At 41.6% G+C, this 14,131-nt stretch overlaps 1 protein-coding gene across 1 annotated transcript in view; it reads right to left on the bottom strand.

Annotated features, from left to right (window-relative positions):
• Positions 1–1,855: 1,855 nt before the first annotated feature.
• LOC145338794 (AT-rich interactive domain-containing protein 1B-like) overlaps positions 1,856–14,131 on the bottom strand; it is a 70,287-nt gene continuing 58,011 nt past the window's right edge. The window contains exons 5-6 of the mRNA XM_080183186.1: positions 8,538–8,544; positions 1,856–2,103 (exon numbers count right to left, since the gene is read on the bottom strand). Of these exons, the coding sequence (XP_080039312.1) occupies positions 1,856–2,103; positions 8,538–8,544 (255 nt within the window). The remainder of the gene's footprint in view (positions 2,104–8,537; positions 8,545–14,131) is intronic.

Raw genomic sequence — 14,131 nt, forward strand, 5'->3', positions numbered from 1 at the left:
AAGATGTGCAGGTTAGGTTGATTGTCCCGTAGTCTCCTGAGATGTGTACGTTAGAGGATTAGCAGGTGAATATGTAGAGATACAGAGATAGGCTTGGGTGGGATTGTGGTCAGTGCAGACTTGATGGGCTGAATAGCCTCTTCCTGCACTGTAGGGTTTCCATAATTCTATGAGTGACTGAGAACTTGGATAAGTACCAGTTGATCAAACAGCGTCTGCAAGAATTTGTGAATGACAGGTTAGGTCTGACTAAGCTAGTTGGATTTGTTGAAATCAATAGAATGCAAATTAGGATGGAAGCCATGTATATGGACTTTCATAAGGCATGTGGCAAGGTCCCACACTGAGGTAAGGAATGAGCATGAAATTGGAAGTAACCTGGTGACACGAATTGGTAACTGATTGGCAGTTGGGAATCAGGCAGTAAGGAATAAAGATTTATTCTGATTGGCAGGATGTGCAAAGTTGTGGTCACAGAGATCTCCACTGGGGTCTCAGGAGTTTACTTGACTCAGAAGAAAGATTAGCATATAGCACATCCAAGTCTGCAGATGACACCAAGTTGGGAAACGATGCAATTTGTGTGGATGTGAGGAGGAAGTCACTAAAGGACAAGGGACAGGTTAAGTATCTGGGCAAAATTATGGCAGGTGGAATTCAACATGAGGTCTTCCACTTTGCTTACATGAGCACTGCAGGGAAGCAACGGGTTAGCAACATACAAAAATCAGTGACAAAGTTCAAAACTGTAATCAAAAAGATCACTGGGCATTTATCTCAAGGAACTAATGTTTCAGTTGCACAGACACCTTTGGGATGAGAGGACGCCCCCACCTGAGGAACAATTATAGGCCTTGGAGGAGACGCAGCATAGATTTGTCAGAATGGTACCAGCAGTGAAAGGATTAAATTTTAAACATAAATTGGCTTGTATTCCTTACAGTTTAGATGGCATGGGGTGATTTAATCATGGCACTTAAAAACTTTAAAATTCATTGAAAATTAAAAACTTAGATCTGCTTCCTAATCAACACCTCGTGATGTCTAGACGCAGCAGAACTGGCAAGTTTCTTTTCACTGGACCTAGGATACCTGACGCTAAAATGCCGCCCTACTACCTTCTGCAGGAGGTCACCTCCATTATCCTGACGGCAGTTTACATCCCATCCCATGAGTACATGAAACATGCACCACCATAAATAGTCTCGAGACGAAATACCCGAGGCCTTGTTCATCATGGCCAGGGACTTCAATCAGGCAAAGCTCAAGAGTGTACTACCAAGTTACCGCCAACACGCCTCCTGTTCCACCAGAGGCCCAAACATCCTAGACCACTGGTGCACAAATAACAAATATGCCTACTGCTCTATTGCCTGTCCACACTTTGGCAAATCAGATCACAAGGCTCCCAGTTTACAAGCAAAAACTGAAGCCGCCAGAGAACCCGTCAAAGAAAGTCGTGCCATGTTGGTCTCAGGAATCAATGATCTCCTATGGGGCTGCTCAGTCAGTGGACTGGTCAGTACTTAAATCTCTGCGACCAGCCTGAACGAGTAGGACACTACATTAACTGACTTCATTAATAAGTATGTAGAAAACTGTGTGCCTAAGAAGCAAATCATGGATGAATAGGGACATCCACTGCTTGCTGAAGTCTAGGTCTAAGGCATTCAAGTCAGGCCACCCGGACCTATACAAGGAAGCCAGATATGATCTAGGGAGACCCATCAAAGCTGCCAAAAAGACAGTACTGGACCCAACTAGAGTCCCAGGCTGGCCATGCACACCCCCGCCAACTCCAGTGCACCCCTCCTTGATGTACTCAATGCATTCTATGCCCGTTTTGAGCAAGAGATCAGCGAGAGCTGCCCTCCACCCAGGAAGCCTCTGATGAACTTATATCTGAGGTCACCACATTGCAGATGTCAGAGCAGCCTTCTCGAACGTCAATCCACAAAAAGCAACTGGCCCAGGTCGGGTATCCGGACGAGTACTCAAATCCTGCATAGATCAGCTGGCTGGAGTATTTGCAGTCATCTTCAACCACTCTACAACAACCTGAGGTCCCTACCTGCTTCAAGATGACAACCAGCACCCCGGTACCTAAGGAGAGCCAAGCATCACACTTTAATGACTATCGTACAGCGGCTCAGACATCCATCATTATGAAGTGCTTCGAAAGATTAGTCATGGCACGAATCAATTCCAGCCTCCAAGACTGCCCAATTACAGCTCACCTACCACTGCAACAGGTCCACTGCAGACGCCATCTCTCTGGCCCAGCACTTAATCCTGGAACACCTAGATAACAAAGACACCTATGTCTTTGCAATTTATTGACTGCAGCTCAGCCTTCAATTCCATTACTGCTACGAAACTCATCTCCAAACTCAGTGGCCTGGGCCTCAGCTCCTCACTCAAACTGGATCCTGAACTGCCTAATCCACAGACTGCAATCAGTAAGGATAGGCAATAACACCTCCGCCACGATCATCTTCAACACCACTGCCCTACAAGGCTATGTTATCAACTCCTTAGACATCTATGACTGTGGGGCCAAATTCCCCTCCAACTCAGTTTTCAAGTTTGCTGATGACACCACCATAGTGAGTTGGATCTCAAACAAAGACAAGACAGAGTACAGGAATAAGATAGAAAATCTGGTGAACTGGTGCGACGACAATAATTTCTCTCTTAATGTCAACAAAATGGAGATTATTATTGGTTTCAGGAAGCGTAGTGAAAACGTGCCCATCTACATCAACAGGGACAGAGTAGAAATGGTCATGAACTGCCCCCTCCACCCCACACACACACACACACACACACACACACACACACACACACACACACACACACAATGCCAACGCTATAGTTAAGAAGGCCCATCAATGTCTTTACTTTCTCAGGAAACTAAGGACATTTGGCACATCACCTATGACTCTCAGCAACTTTTCAGATTAACCATAGAAAGCATTCTTTTTGGTTGTATCACAAATTGGTATGGCTTCTGCTCTGACCAAGACTGCAGAAACTACAAAAGGTTACAAATGTAGCCCAATCATCATGCAAACCAGCCTCCTATCCATTGACTCTGTCAAGCAGCTAGCATAATTAAGGACCCCACGTACCCCGGACATACTATCTTCCACCTTCTTCCATTGGGAAAAAGATGTTAAAGTTTGAGGTCACATACAAACCGACTCAAGAAAACATCTGCTGCCATCAGACTGTTGAATGAACCTATCTCGCACTAAGATGATCTTTCTCTGCACCCTAGTTATGACTATACACCAAAAATCCTCAGACAGCACCTTCCAAACCATGGCCATTTCCATCCAGAAGGATAGGGCAGCAGATAAATGGGAACACCCCACCATTTGCAAGTTCCCCTCGAAGCCACTCACCAACCTGACTTGGAAATATACTGCCATTCCTTCACAATCGCTGGGTTAAAATCCAGGAAGTCCCTCCCTAATAGCATTGTGGGTCAATCTACAGACACAGACTGCAACTGTTCAAGGCAGCAGCTCACAACCTTCTCAAGGGCAACTAGGGATGGGCAATAAATGACAGCCAGCCAGCGACAGCCATGTTCCATGAATGAATGAAAAAAGACTAACACTACATTCTGCACTCACTCACTCCTTCTCTATGAAGGGTATACTTTGTATAGTGCGCAAGAAACAATACTTCTCACTGCATATTAATACATGACAATAAAAGATCAAATTATATTTTAAAACACAATTCTAGTAAACAGAAACAATTTTCTGAAGCAGAAGAATCCAGAACAAGAGCACAATCTTAAAATTAAGAGTGAGCCGTATAGGAACAACAACAAAAATTTGAAATGCTCTTCCCCAAAACACTGTGGAAGCAAATTTTCAAGACTGGAATTGAAAGTTTTCTTGTGCAAGGGAATTAAGGGATATGGATCAACAATGAATAAATGGAGCAAAAGCAGAAAATGCTGGAAAATTTCAGCAGGTCTGACAGCATCTGTGTAGAGAGAACAGATCCAACTTTGAGTCAGGGTGAACCTTCAGGAGCTGATGAAGAATCACCCTGTCTTGAAACATTAGCTTTATTCTCAGTGCACAGATGCTGTCAGACCTGCTGAGATTTTCCAGCATTTTTAGTTTTTATTTCAGATTCCAGCATCTGCCTCTTTTGCCTTCACCTTACTGAATAAATGCATAGATCAGATCAGCCCATGCACATATTGATCTCAAGATTCAATGGGGAGACTCATGTGTTGCAGCTCGCATGCAGATAAAGCAAGAATAGAAATAGCTTCCAAACTGGACATCTCACATACTCAACTGTAAGGCATCATCCTGTTTAATAGTGTTAACTGTGACAATTTCAAGATAGACCAGAACAGGTTTCATTTGCAACCACTATTGCAAGATTCATTTAAGAATGTAAATTTCTTATTTCCTTTTGCTTCTCCACAAGCCAACAAGTTTATATCACAACATAAAATTAACTGCAGATGAGTTACGCGACTTGTGTTTGATTAATCTGGTCTGTGGCATAAATTCTCAAAAACAGGGATAGCAGTTACAGAATAGCCTAATGGAAATCAAGCTCTCCAATAAATAATAACACAAGCTAATCCTCTTATTTAAAACTATCAGTTGAGTGGATGTGAATTGTCAAGAATTTGTTATATGCTGCATACTTATCACAACCCCACTATCTCCCAGCTCAGAACTGCTTTTACTATTCACTCAACTTAAGGAACGGGTTCAGATACATTTGAAACCACACAAACAGCTAAAAACAATCAATAGTAGTTCCTAAAATGAAATTCTCCTATCATCCAATACAGGAGTACCAACATTTTGTGCAGCTGAAGTCTGTGCAGGATTGATAAAACAAAAATCTATCATTTTTCCACCTCAACTGTTGATTACAGCTGCAAAGAATATTTACAATTAAATTTAAAATAATAACCCAAAAATCAGGATGACCCTTCAGGAGCAGCGGTTAACAATAGATGCAACAATCTTCAGCCTTAATCAGAAGAGTCTGATTCAGTGAGGACCATGTGTAACTTAATGTTATACTTTTAACATTACAGGGAATAAAGACAGATTTGGTAAATATAAATATCATAATTGCTTAAACGAGATCAACACCCATACAACCTGGGAAAGGTTGCTTCCACTTCAAATGGAATGGATCCATATTTCTAAATTGCCATTACTAAAAAAAATTAGTGGATCTGCTTTTTAAAATTGCCATTGCTAACTTTACACAACTAAGATCACTGCTGACGTTGAATTACGTTTCTCATCCATGCAGAAAAGTGAGGGAAACAACTAGCTTGCTGGGAGAGTGAATTGCCCACACAAATATTCAATCCATAAATTGGACTCCCCCCATCCCCAATGAAGGGCAATAAAACATCAGCACGAGTTACACTTTTAATTTCCATTATTAGCTGCAATTTGAGATTTGCACACAATGCCAGTGCTCTCACTAACCCAAACACTGATGTACTGTGCATCCTGCATTTTCAAAGCTGAATACATTGATTTGTCTGAGCAAATTGCCACGGCAACAGTACTTATTGCACCAGTCGACAGTGGCACACGCCTTGCTGTTCATGGGAGGTCAAAGGTCAGCAACAGAGTCAATTACTGCAAAAGGAGATCATTAACGCTGCAGGAAGCCCAAAAACATCCTTTAACACCGACTTCCTTCCTCACCACGTTTGGCAATCTCGTCCCACTACGAGTGAATGGTTCTTTAAAACCTCTCTCTCACTCATACACAAGCCCACATCTTTAATGTCCCCCAATTTGTGTGTTTAACTATAGGTTTCTCTCCATTGGACACGTCAGTCCATAAACAGCCAGGTTTTCCCACGTTGATTTTTAGTTCTAACCCTAGGCATTTTATCAATACCTTCCTACTGGCCCCATGACCTATATCCAAGTCAAAATGATACCAGAGTATAAAATAATTGTTATTCAATGGAAATGGTTGAAGTTTTGACCTTAGCTTTCATTCAACAATTTAAAACATTGAAATAATAGAAAATTTACAATAGGCAGTATTTGGATACAAGAGTGGGAAAATTGGTTCAATATTCATCTCATTGTGGCACACTGATTCTTCTACTGCCCAAGGGCCTCTGTAATCAGCTTGAAACGTTATCACAGATGTAAGAATTCATCAAGACATTGAACTATTTCAACAGGTATGATGAGCTATTTTTAACTTGCCAACCCGCAATTGCTTACCTATGAATGCCACTGGTGAGAAAATAGTAAAAGCTTCATCCCTGGATGGTCTCAAACCACCAACCTTTCACTAACACACTGATCAATTACGCCACAGGCACTGACAAGATAACCCACCACCTGTTGGGGGAGCTTAACTTTTGCCGAGTAAAACCTACACTTTCATCCATTATCTAGCGAAGCAAGTTTTTAAAAAATTGTCATTGTTCACAAATAAGATCAAACCTGACCGCACTTCCATAAGTCAGTGGATGACTACATCACATGGTGCAGTACTGAGCCAAATACCACTTTCAATGTTCAAACTATACAGAATGAAAACACCAGGTTACCATATAGGCAGAATGACCACAGCTCCACTTAGATTAATATTAATAAAGGCAGTCCTATTTGTGTAGTTGGCCTAAACCAAAACCAAGTCTGCTCTCCATAATTATACAGCTAGACAATACACAAAGAATTGTCATTTGTTGAGGAACTACTGGGGACCATGGAGTTGATGCCTTGACAAGAGACATAAAAATTGGGTGACAGGAAACGCTTCAGTCACCATTCCGATACTAAAGCTGTATTCTATTGTGATGTGGCTCAAGATTGACTTTCTCTCCTCCTATTCAAAAATCAGATTGTTCACTCTTTGAAGTTCAATTGTAAAAACATCACTTGTCTCAAGATCTGAAGGGACCTCAGGCACTGAACCTCAAAATCCCCAAGCAAGGGCCTATTGCCTCAATCGTCTGCTACCTTGAATTATTGGTGTTAGCTTGAATTATTGGTTCAAAAATGTCATGGGACAGAACAGTAATTGCCCACAGGTCACTGGTCCGCAAAAATACTTACATACACGCAGAATTGCTAAAAGAGTCTTTGATACAACACAAAATGCTCAATATCTTTTTGATAAGGAAACTGTTTTCTGGGAGAAAAAGTGACAGAAAAATAATGTGCACTTCACAGATTAATGCACCGAGACTTTTCCCCAAACAGTAGAACTGAGAAAATAAATAGCAAATTCAGTGCAACAGGATACCTGGGCCCCAACAAAGCATAACACATAAACAGGATGCCAGGGCCCTGATGCAGCATAATTCATGCAAACAGGAAGCAAGGCCCTGAAGGGAGTCACCAGAATAGTAACAGGAAGCAGGCCCCCAACACTGAATATCAATGCACAAGCAATTACAAGCGAACACCCAGCTCAGAAGATAGACGATAGAGCAGTGTGAAACCACACAATGCATGTGTATATATAGGCCAGCAACAAAGCAAAATTTGGTTAACTTGTTCCATCTAGTTAGACAGAGGTTGCATCCCTTGAAATATTCCCAGGCCTAGTGAATTCCCCGCATAATCAGCCTCAGGTTCATGTCCATTTATTCAAGTATCTGCCCAAAAACAGCAGCACTCACTGCCCTGCTGAGATACAAGAAACATACAAACCGGATATGCACAAGGGACTGACACATCATATAGTCAATTCAGCATTACCAATGTCACATTTCTCCATACAGCAGACATTTGCAGAACAGCAACATAATAATAGGACACAAATCCTTAAATAAAATCTACAAGTTAACATATTTACATACCAGGGCCATGCAATGGTGAAAAATGTATGTCTCCAACATTTAGCAAAATACGTGAAAGATCTCAGCTTTAGTTATCTCACACCTACAGTTTACACATCCCAACTAGTGCTGTACCTGCAAATCACTAGTCAGCAAATAGTTTTCATCTCACCAATCATACCAAACCACCTTTTCCATGGATAGAAATTTTTCTTCACTTGCAAATTCAGCAACACTTACTGAAGCATGATTAAAAAAACTAATAACCCCTCCTCGAAAAATATTCAAATTTAAGAATGGGTCATAAGATGAAAGACAATAAAATCTTTGCACAAGTGTCATATTAGCTCAGCAAACGCAGTAGTGGATACCTCAAGAACACCAAGATTAAGTGCATGAAATGCCCTTCAGCACAATACAAACAAACTCTAAATTCCCTTCACCTATTGTACAGTTGTATCTGAGAGATGACTGAACTGAAGCATACCACCCACAAGCAGTAACAATCCATTTTGATTGGGAGGTTTGGCTTGTAATATAGGAAAAAACCCTCTGTTCGTGTAATTACGGCCAAGCATAAGTTTAAAAATGCAAACACTGTCCAGTGATGCAATTCTCCACATGCACTGGACGATTCAAGTACCGAGTGTTTGGAAACTTATGCTGAGTCATTTAGAATTGAGAAAAGTAGTCAGTACCACCAACTCATTACCCGATTCCTAAAGAGGAAGGACAGTTTGAGAGTTAGAAAACATAGGGAAATCAGCAGGATGTGGAGTGAAAATTCAAGAAACAGTTTTACAACGAGGCAAATCACTTTAGTCAGTTTCTTCACATAACCAGTAACAAAATAAACAGCAACGGGAGAGCGAATGTCTTCAAAAACAACAAATTGCAGGCCTATGCCTGACAGCAATGAGCACTGATATGGGACAGAAGGTTACTGAATCTGGATCCTGAGATTACAAAATGCAGAGAGCCAGCTGAGAACCACTGCATCAAGCAACTCAAACCAAAAGCCATTTGGGTCAATTGTTTTCTAATTGATTAAGAAAAGCTCAATTAAGAATGCTGCTATCACAGTTACAGACACAAACCCTATCAAATAGAGAACATGACATAATTGGGGCTGGAAGCTAATATCATGGGTCAAATAGGAAGCTGAGGGAGGAGAACTGGCATTTGCTATGCTCCCTCTGTGAAAAACAGTATAGTCAGAGTAAGAAGTCTCACAACACCAGGTTAAAGTCCAACCAGTTTATTTGATAATAATCCCACAAGCTTTCGGAAATGGTGTTCATAGAACATATAGCACTACAGCACAAACAGGCCCTTCGACCCACAAGTTGCGCCAATCACATCTATACCTACCAAGCCATAGAACTATCTGTAACTCCCAATCCCATTAGATCCCATGTACTCATCCAGAAGCCTTTTAAAAGACTTCAGCGAGTTCACCTCTACCACCACCAACGGCAGCTGATTCCACTCACTCACCATCCTCTGAGTGAAAAACTTATCCCTAACATCTCCTCTGTACTTGCTTCCCAGCACCTTAAACCTGTGTCCTCTCATAGCGACCATTTCAGCCCTGGGAAATAGCCTCCGAGAATCCACCCTATCTATTCCTCCCAACATTTTATAAACCTCTATCAGGTCGCCTCTCAACCTTTGTCTCTCCAGGGAGAAGAGACCTAGGCTCCTCAACCTATCTTCATAAGGCATGCCTCCCAATCCAGGCAACATCCTTGTAAATCTCCTCTGTACCCTCTCAATAGCTTCCACATCCTTCCTGTAGTGAGGCGACCAGAACTGCGCACAATACTCCAAGTGGGGTTTGACAAGGGTCCTATAAAGTTGCAGCATTAATATGTTCCTTCGTCAGGTGTGTGGAAGGTTCTGATCAGAGAAGGGCATATGAAGTCTCACACAGTTTACAGAATACTGATTAGAATGCAAGTCTTTACAGCTAACCTGCTATTCAAGTCTTAAAGATGAAGACAATGTGAGTGGAGGTAGTATTAGCATAAGTTAGAGATGTGTATTGTCTCCAGACAGGGCAGTAAGTGAGATTTTACAAGCCCAGGCAAGTCATGGGGGTTACAGATAGTGCAACATGAACCCAAGATCTCGGTTGAGGATATCCTCATGTGCGGAACCTGGCTATCAGTCTCTGCTCAGTGACTCTGCACTGCCGTGTGTCGTGAAGGCCGCCTTAGAGAACACTTACCCGAAGAGCAGAGACCGAATGCCCATGACTGCTGAAGTGCTCGCCAACAGGAAGGGAACAGTCTTGCCTGGTGATTGTCGAGCGATGTTCATTCAACCGTTGTCGTAGTGTCAACACAACGGATGAATGAACGTCGTTCGACAATCACCAGGCAAGACTGTTCCCTTCCTGTTGGCAAACACTTCAGCAGTCACGGTCATTCAGACTGATAGCCAAGTTCTGCACACAAGGATGGCCTCAACCGGGATCTTGGGTTCATGTCGCACAATCTGTAACCCCCATGACTTGCCTAGACTGGTAAAATCTCACTTACTGTCCTGTCTGGAGACAATACACATCTCTTTAACCTATGCTAATGCTATCTCCACTCATACTGTCTGCATCTTTAAGACTTGAATAGCAGGTTAGCTGTAAAGACTTGCATTCTAAATCAGTATTCTGTAAACTGTGTGTGACTTTATATGCCCTTCTCTGATCAGAACCTTCCATATACCTGACAAAGGAACACCGTGTCCAAAAGCTTGTGGGATTACTATCAAATAAACTGGTTGACTTTAACTTGGTATTGTGAGACTTCTTACTGTGTTCTTCTTACAGTCCAACGCCAGCATCTCTACATCATGAACACAGTATAATACCAGTTTCATTCAGCACAAAAATCTGCCAGTGGTGTATTCAGGGTTGGCCTCTAAGGGCCACAGTGGTGTATTCAGGGTTGGAGCTATGGGGAATGCAAGCCTCTGTAAATATACTCAAAGCAAATCAACCTATGTAAATAAAATCAGAGCTTTGTTCTGATTGAGTTTTAATTAAAAGAGCTGGTACACATCCTTCATCCACAGTCCCTCCTGAACTTTCAACTTTCACCTTTCACATGGTTGGTCATTCCACCCTCCTCCATCTTCTCTCCTTTGCCCATCTGAACAGAATTACACCTGGTTCCATTCCTACCTATCCAATCACAGTCAGAGAACCTTCTGCAATGGCTTTTCTTTGTGCATTTACAACGTTAACTCTAGAGCCCATTTAAAGATCAATCCCTCTCCTATATTGCATCTACACAGTTCTTTTTATCCAACATCACCTGAAAACACATCAGGCTCCATTTTTATTTATTAATTTCTTCATTTGGATTTCCGCATTATTGGGAAGGCCAGCGTTTATTGCCCATCTCTATCTCATCCCTCTATTTCATCACCAGCCATAGCCCATTATTGCAGCCATGTCCTCCAGCATGCCCCAACTCAGTCAGTCATGGTGCTAGCCAACCACTCTTTACCAGATTGATGTCCCCCACTCAAATACAATTGTCGTGTCAAATGGGACAGGAGACACCAGGATTGGTGATAGAAAAGTCTGTGACTGTGCTTGATAGACATGTCAATTTACTGCTCAACTTGATTTTGTTTGTCACATGTATTGGTATACAGCAAAAACTATTCTTCTCATGCACTATACCGTTCACTGAGTATGTAGAGAAGGAAGGGAGAAGGTGCAGAATATAATGTCACAGTCATATGGAGGGCATAGAGAAAAATCAACTTAATATAAGGTAGGTCCATTCAAAAAGTCTGACGGCAGCAGGGAAGAAGCTGTTCTTGAGTCGGTTGGTATCTGTTCTCAGACTTTGGTACCTTTTTCCCGACGAAGAAGGTGAAAGTTATGCCCGGGATGCATGGGGTCCTTGATCATGCTTGCTGCTTTTCCGAGACAGCAGGAAGTGTATGTGGAGTCAATGGATAGGAGGCTGATTTGCATGATGGACTGGGCTGTATTCCCAATCTTTTGGGCTTCTTATACTCTTGGTCACAGCACGAGTCATATCAAACTGTGATACATCCAGAAATGATGCTTTCTATGCAGCTACTATGATGTAGCTATTCCAATTTTGGCACTAGCCCTCAGACATTACTGAGGAGAACTTTGTATGGTATATCTTTTTTTTTGCCTGAGTTCAATGCGTAGGTTAATACAAAGTGGTCAAACTTATTGGTTTGATGCAACAATATTTTGATCCAAGGCCATTTAATGGGACAGTTAAAAGCCAATCACTTTGCTGTGGGTATGGATCACATATAGGCCAGACATGATAGGCACAGCATGCTCTCTGGTCTCCAACTTCATCTCTCTACCTAGCCATTATATGAAGCTGAACCAGACCATTTTGCAGTCTCAGCTTCCTATCTGGCTATGATCTGAACTTCCAACCTTATTTCCTCTCCATTACAAAGCTTCCACTATTTTGAAGAACAGGGGAATTATCGCCAGTGTCTGGCCAATATCTAACCCTCCGTCAACACCAAAACCAGAATAGCCAGTCATTTATCACAATGCTGCTTGTGGGAGTTTGCAATGGGTATTTTGGCTGGCAGGCCTCCATTATTACAATAGTCACTGCACTTCAAGTGTGCTTCACTAGATGCAAGGCACTGAGATTTCTGGTGGACATTTAAAACTCTATAAAAATGTTAGCCTTTTATTAAGCTTCCACTTCCATAACATTATCCATCAAACATTCCACATCTCAGTTTGTCTGTAACCCTCATTCGAGCTTGTGTTATCTCCAGACATGACTGTTCCAAGAAACTCTTGGCTGGCTTCCATCTTCTATCCTCCATAAATTTAATCTCATCAAAATCTTCTTGCCTGTATCTTAATTCATGCAAAGTCCTGCCATCCATTATCCCTGTGCTCGATGAGCTACATAGACTTCCAGTTCACATTGCTTTGATTTAAAAATTTTCACACAGTATAAAATTCCTTGCCTCATCTCTAATCTCCAGTCCCACAAGACTGAAGTCTGTATTCCTCCAGTTCTGACCTCTTTCCCTGCTTCTTCTGCCACACTGTTGGCTCTGCCTTTAGCTACTTAGGCTCCAAATCCCTCTTTGAACTTCTAATCAGCTCTACCTCTCCTTCAAGCCCACATTGTCACAGAAGATTTTGATCAATTGCCCTGATTTCTCCTCCACTGACCAGGTGGCAATTTTTGTCTGATTGTGCAGTTACTTTCGGACATTTGGTCACATTAAAGCTAAGTGCAAGCTTATCTTGTTTGATCAAAAGATTTTATACAGGAGGCCACGAGGCACGTGACACCTGTGTCTTCTGTGAAAAGGATCACCATTTAATTTCATTCCACTAGCCTTTCCCCAGATCCACTGGGAAGATTTTTCTGATTTACCTCAAAACTCCTCAAAAGTTTGAAAGTAATTGCAACTACAGTCTGACTAATGGTTTAAACAAGGCTAGAATTACCTCTAATTCTGTATTCTTGCTCCTTTATGGAACTCAACATCCTAATATATACATTTTAAAGCACTTAATGAAGTGGTCCTACTGTTCTTAAAGATTCGAGTACCTGAGCCACAAATCTCTCTGCTCTTCCATTCCTTTCAAAGTTTACTTTGGTAAAAATGTTTGATCTCATACATTGGAAAGCAAAACTAAATAATAACCATTAGGTTGAAACTGTGCACAAAATAGTCACACCTCACACTTGTTACAGCACTCACAGTAATAGACTCCACGCAGTACTGCGGTTTTCAAAAAATGGAAGACAAGAATTCACTACAGCGCTGTCAACCAACCAAACACTTCCATTAGAAATTACAACAAAATTATTCACGATGAAATGTTACAAACACAAATAGTGAACTGCAACATAGTTACGCAATAATTCATATTGCACATGGGATATGGAACAAATTTGCAATAATTGACTATTCCCGTCAATTAAAAGTCTTGGGGTAGAAATTATGAGCAGTCTCCTGCCAATTCTGGTGAAAGACTAGCCCAACCCTTAAGAAAATGGCAGAACTGGCCATTTGTTCCCGAGTTCTGCCTATTATCGAGTAATGACAGAAGATAAATGGAGCATTCATTGTTGTAAAACTGTCAATTTCAGCCATTATAACTTCCTACGGCCACATTCAGAATGGAATCTGCCAATATAAACTTATCACATTGTAATGATGCCTTCCAGCCAGTGGAAAGGCTGCAATATCAACATTAGCAGGGTGATCATAATTACATCATGACCAGTTTCCGAAGACATTTTCCATTACAAATGTAAC

This window comes from Carcharhinus amblyrhynchos, unplaced genomic scaffold (genome assembly GCF_965287045.1).
Source record: "Carcharhinus amblyrhynchos unplaced genomic scaffold, sCarAmb.v2.hapA chromosome_178, whole genome shotgun sequence".
In the NCBI taxonomy this organism is placed as follows: domain Eukaryota; kingdom Metazoa; phylum Chordata; class Chondrichthyes; order Carcharhiniformes; family Carcharhinidae; genus Carcharhinus; species Carcharhinus amblyrhynchos.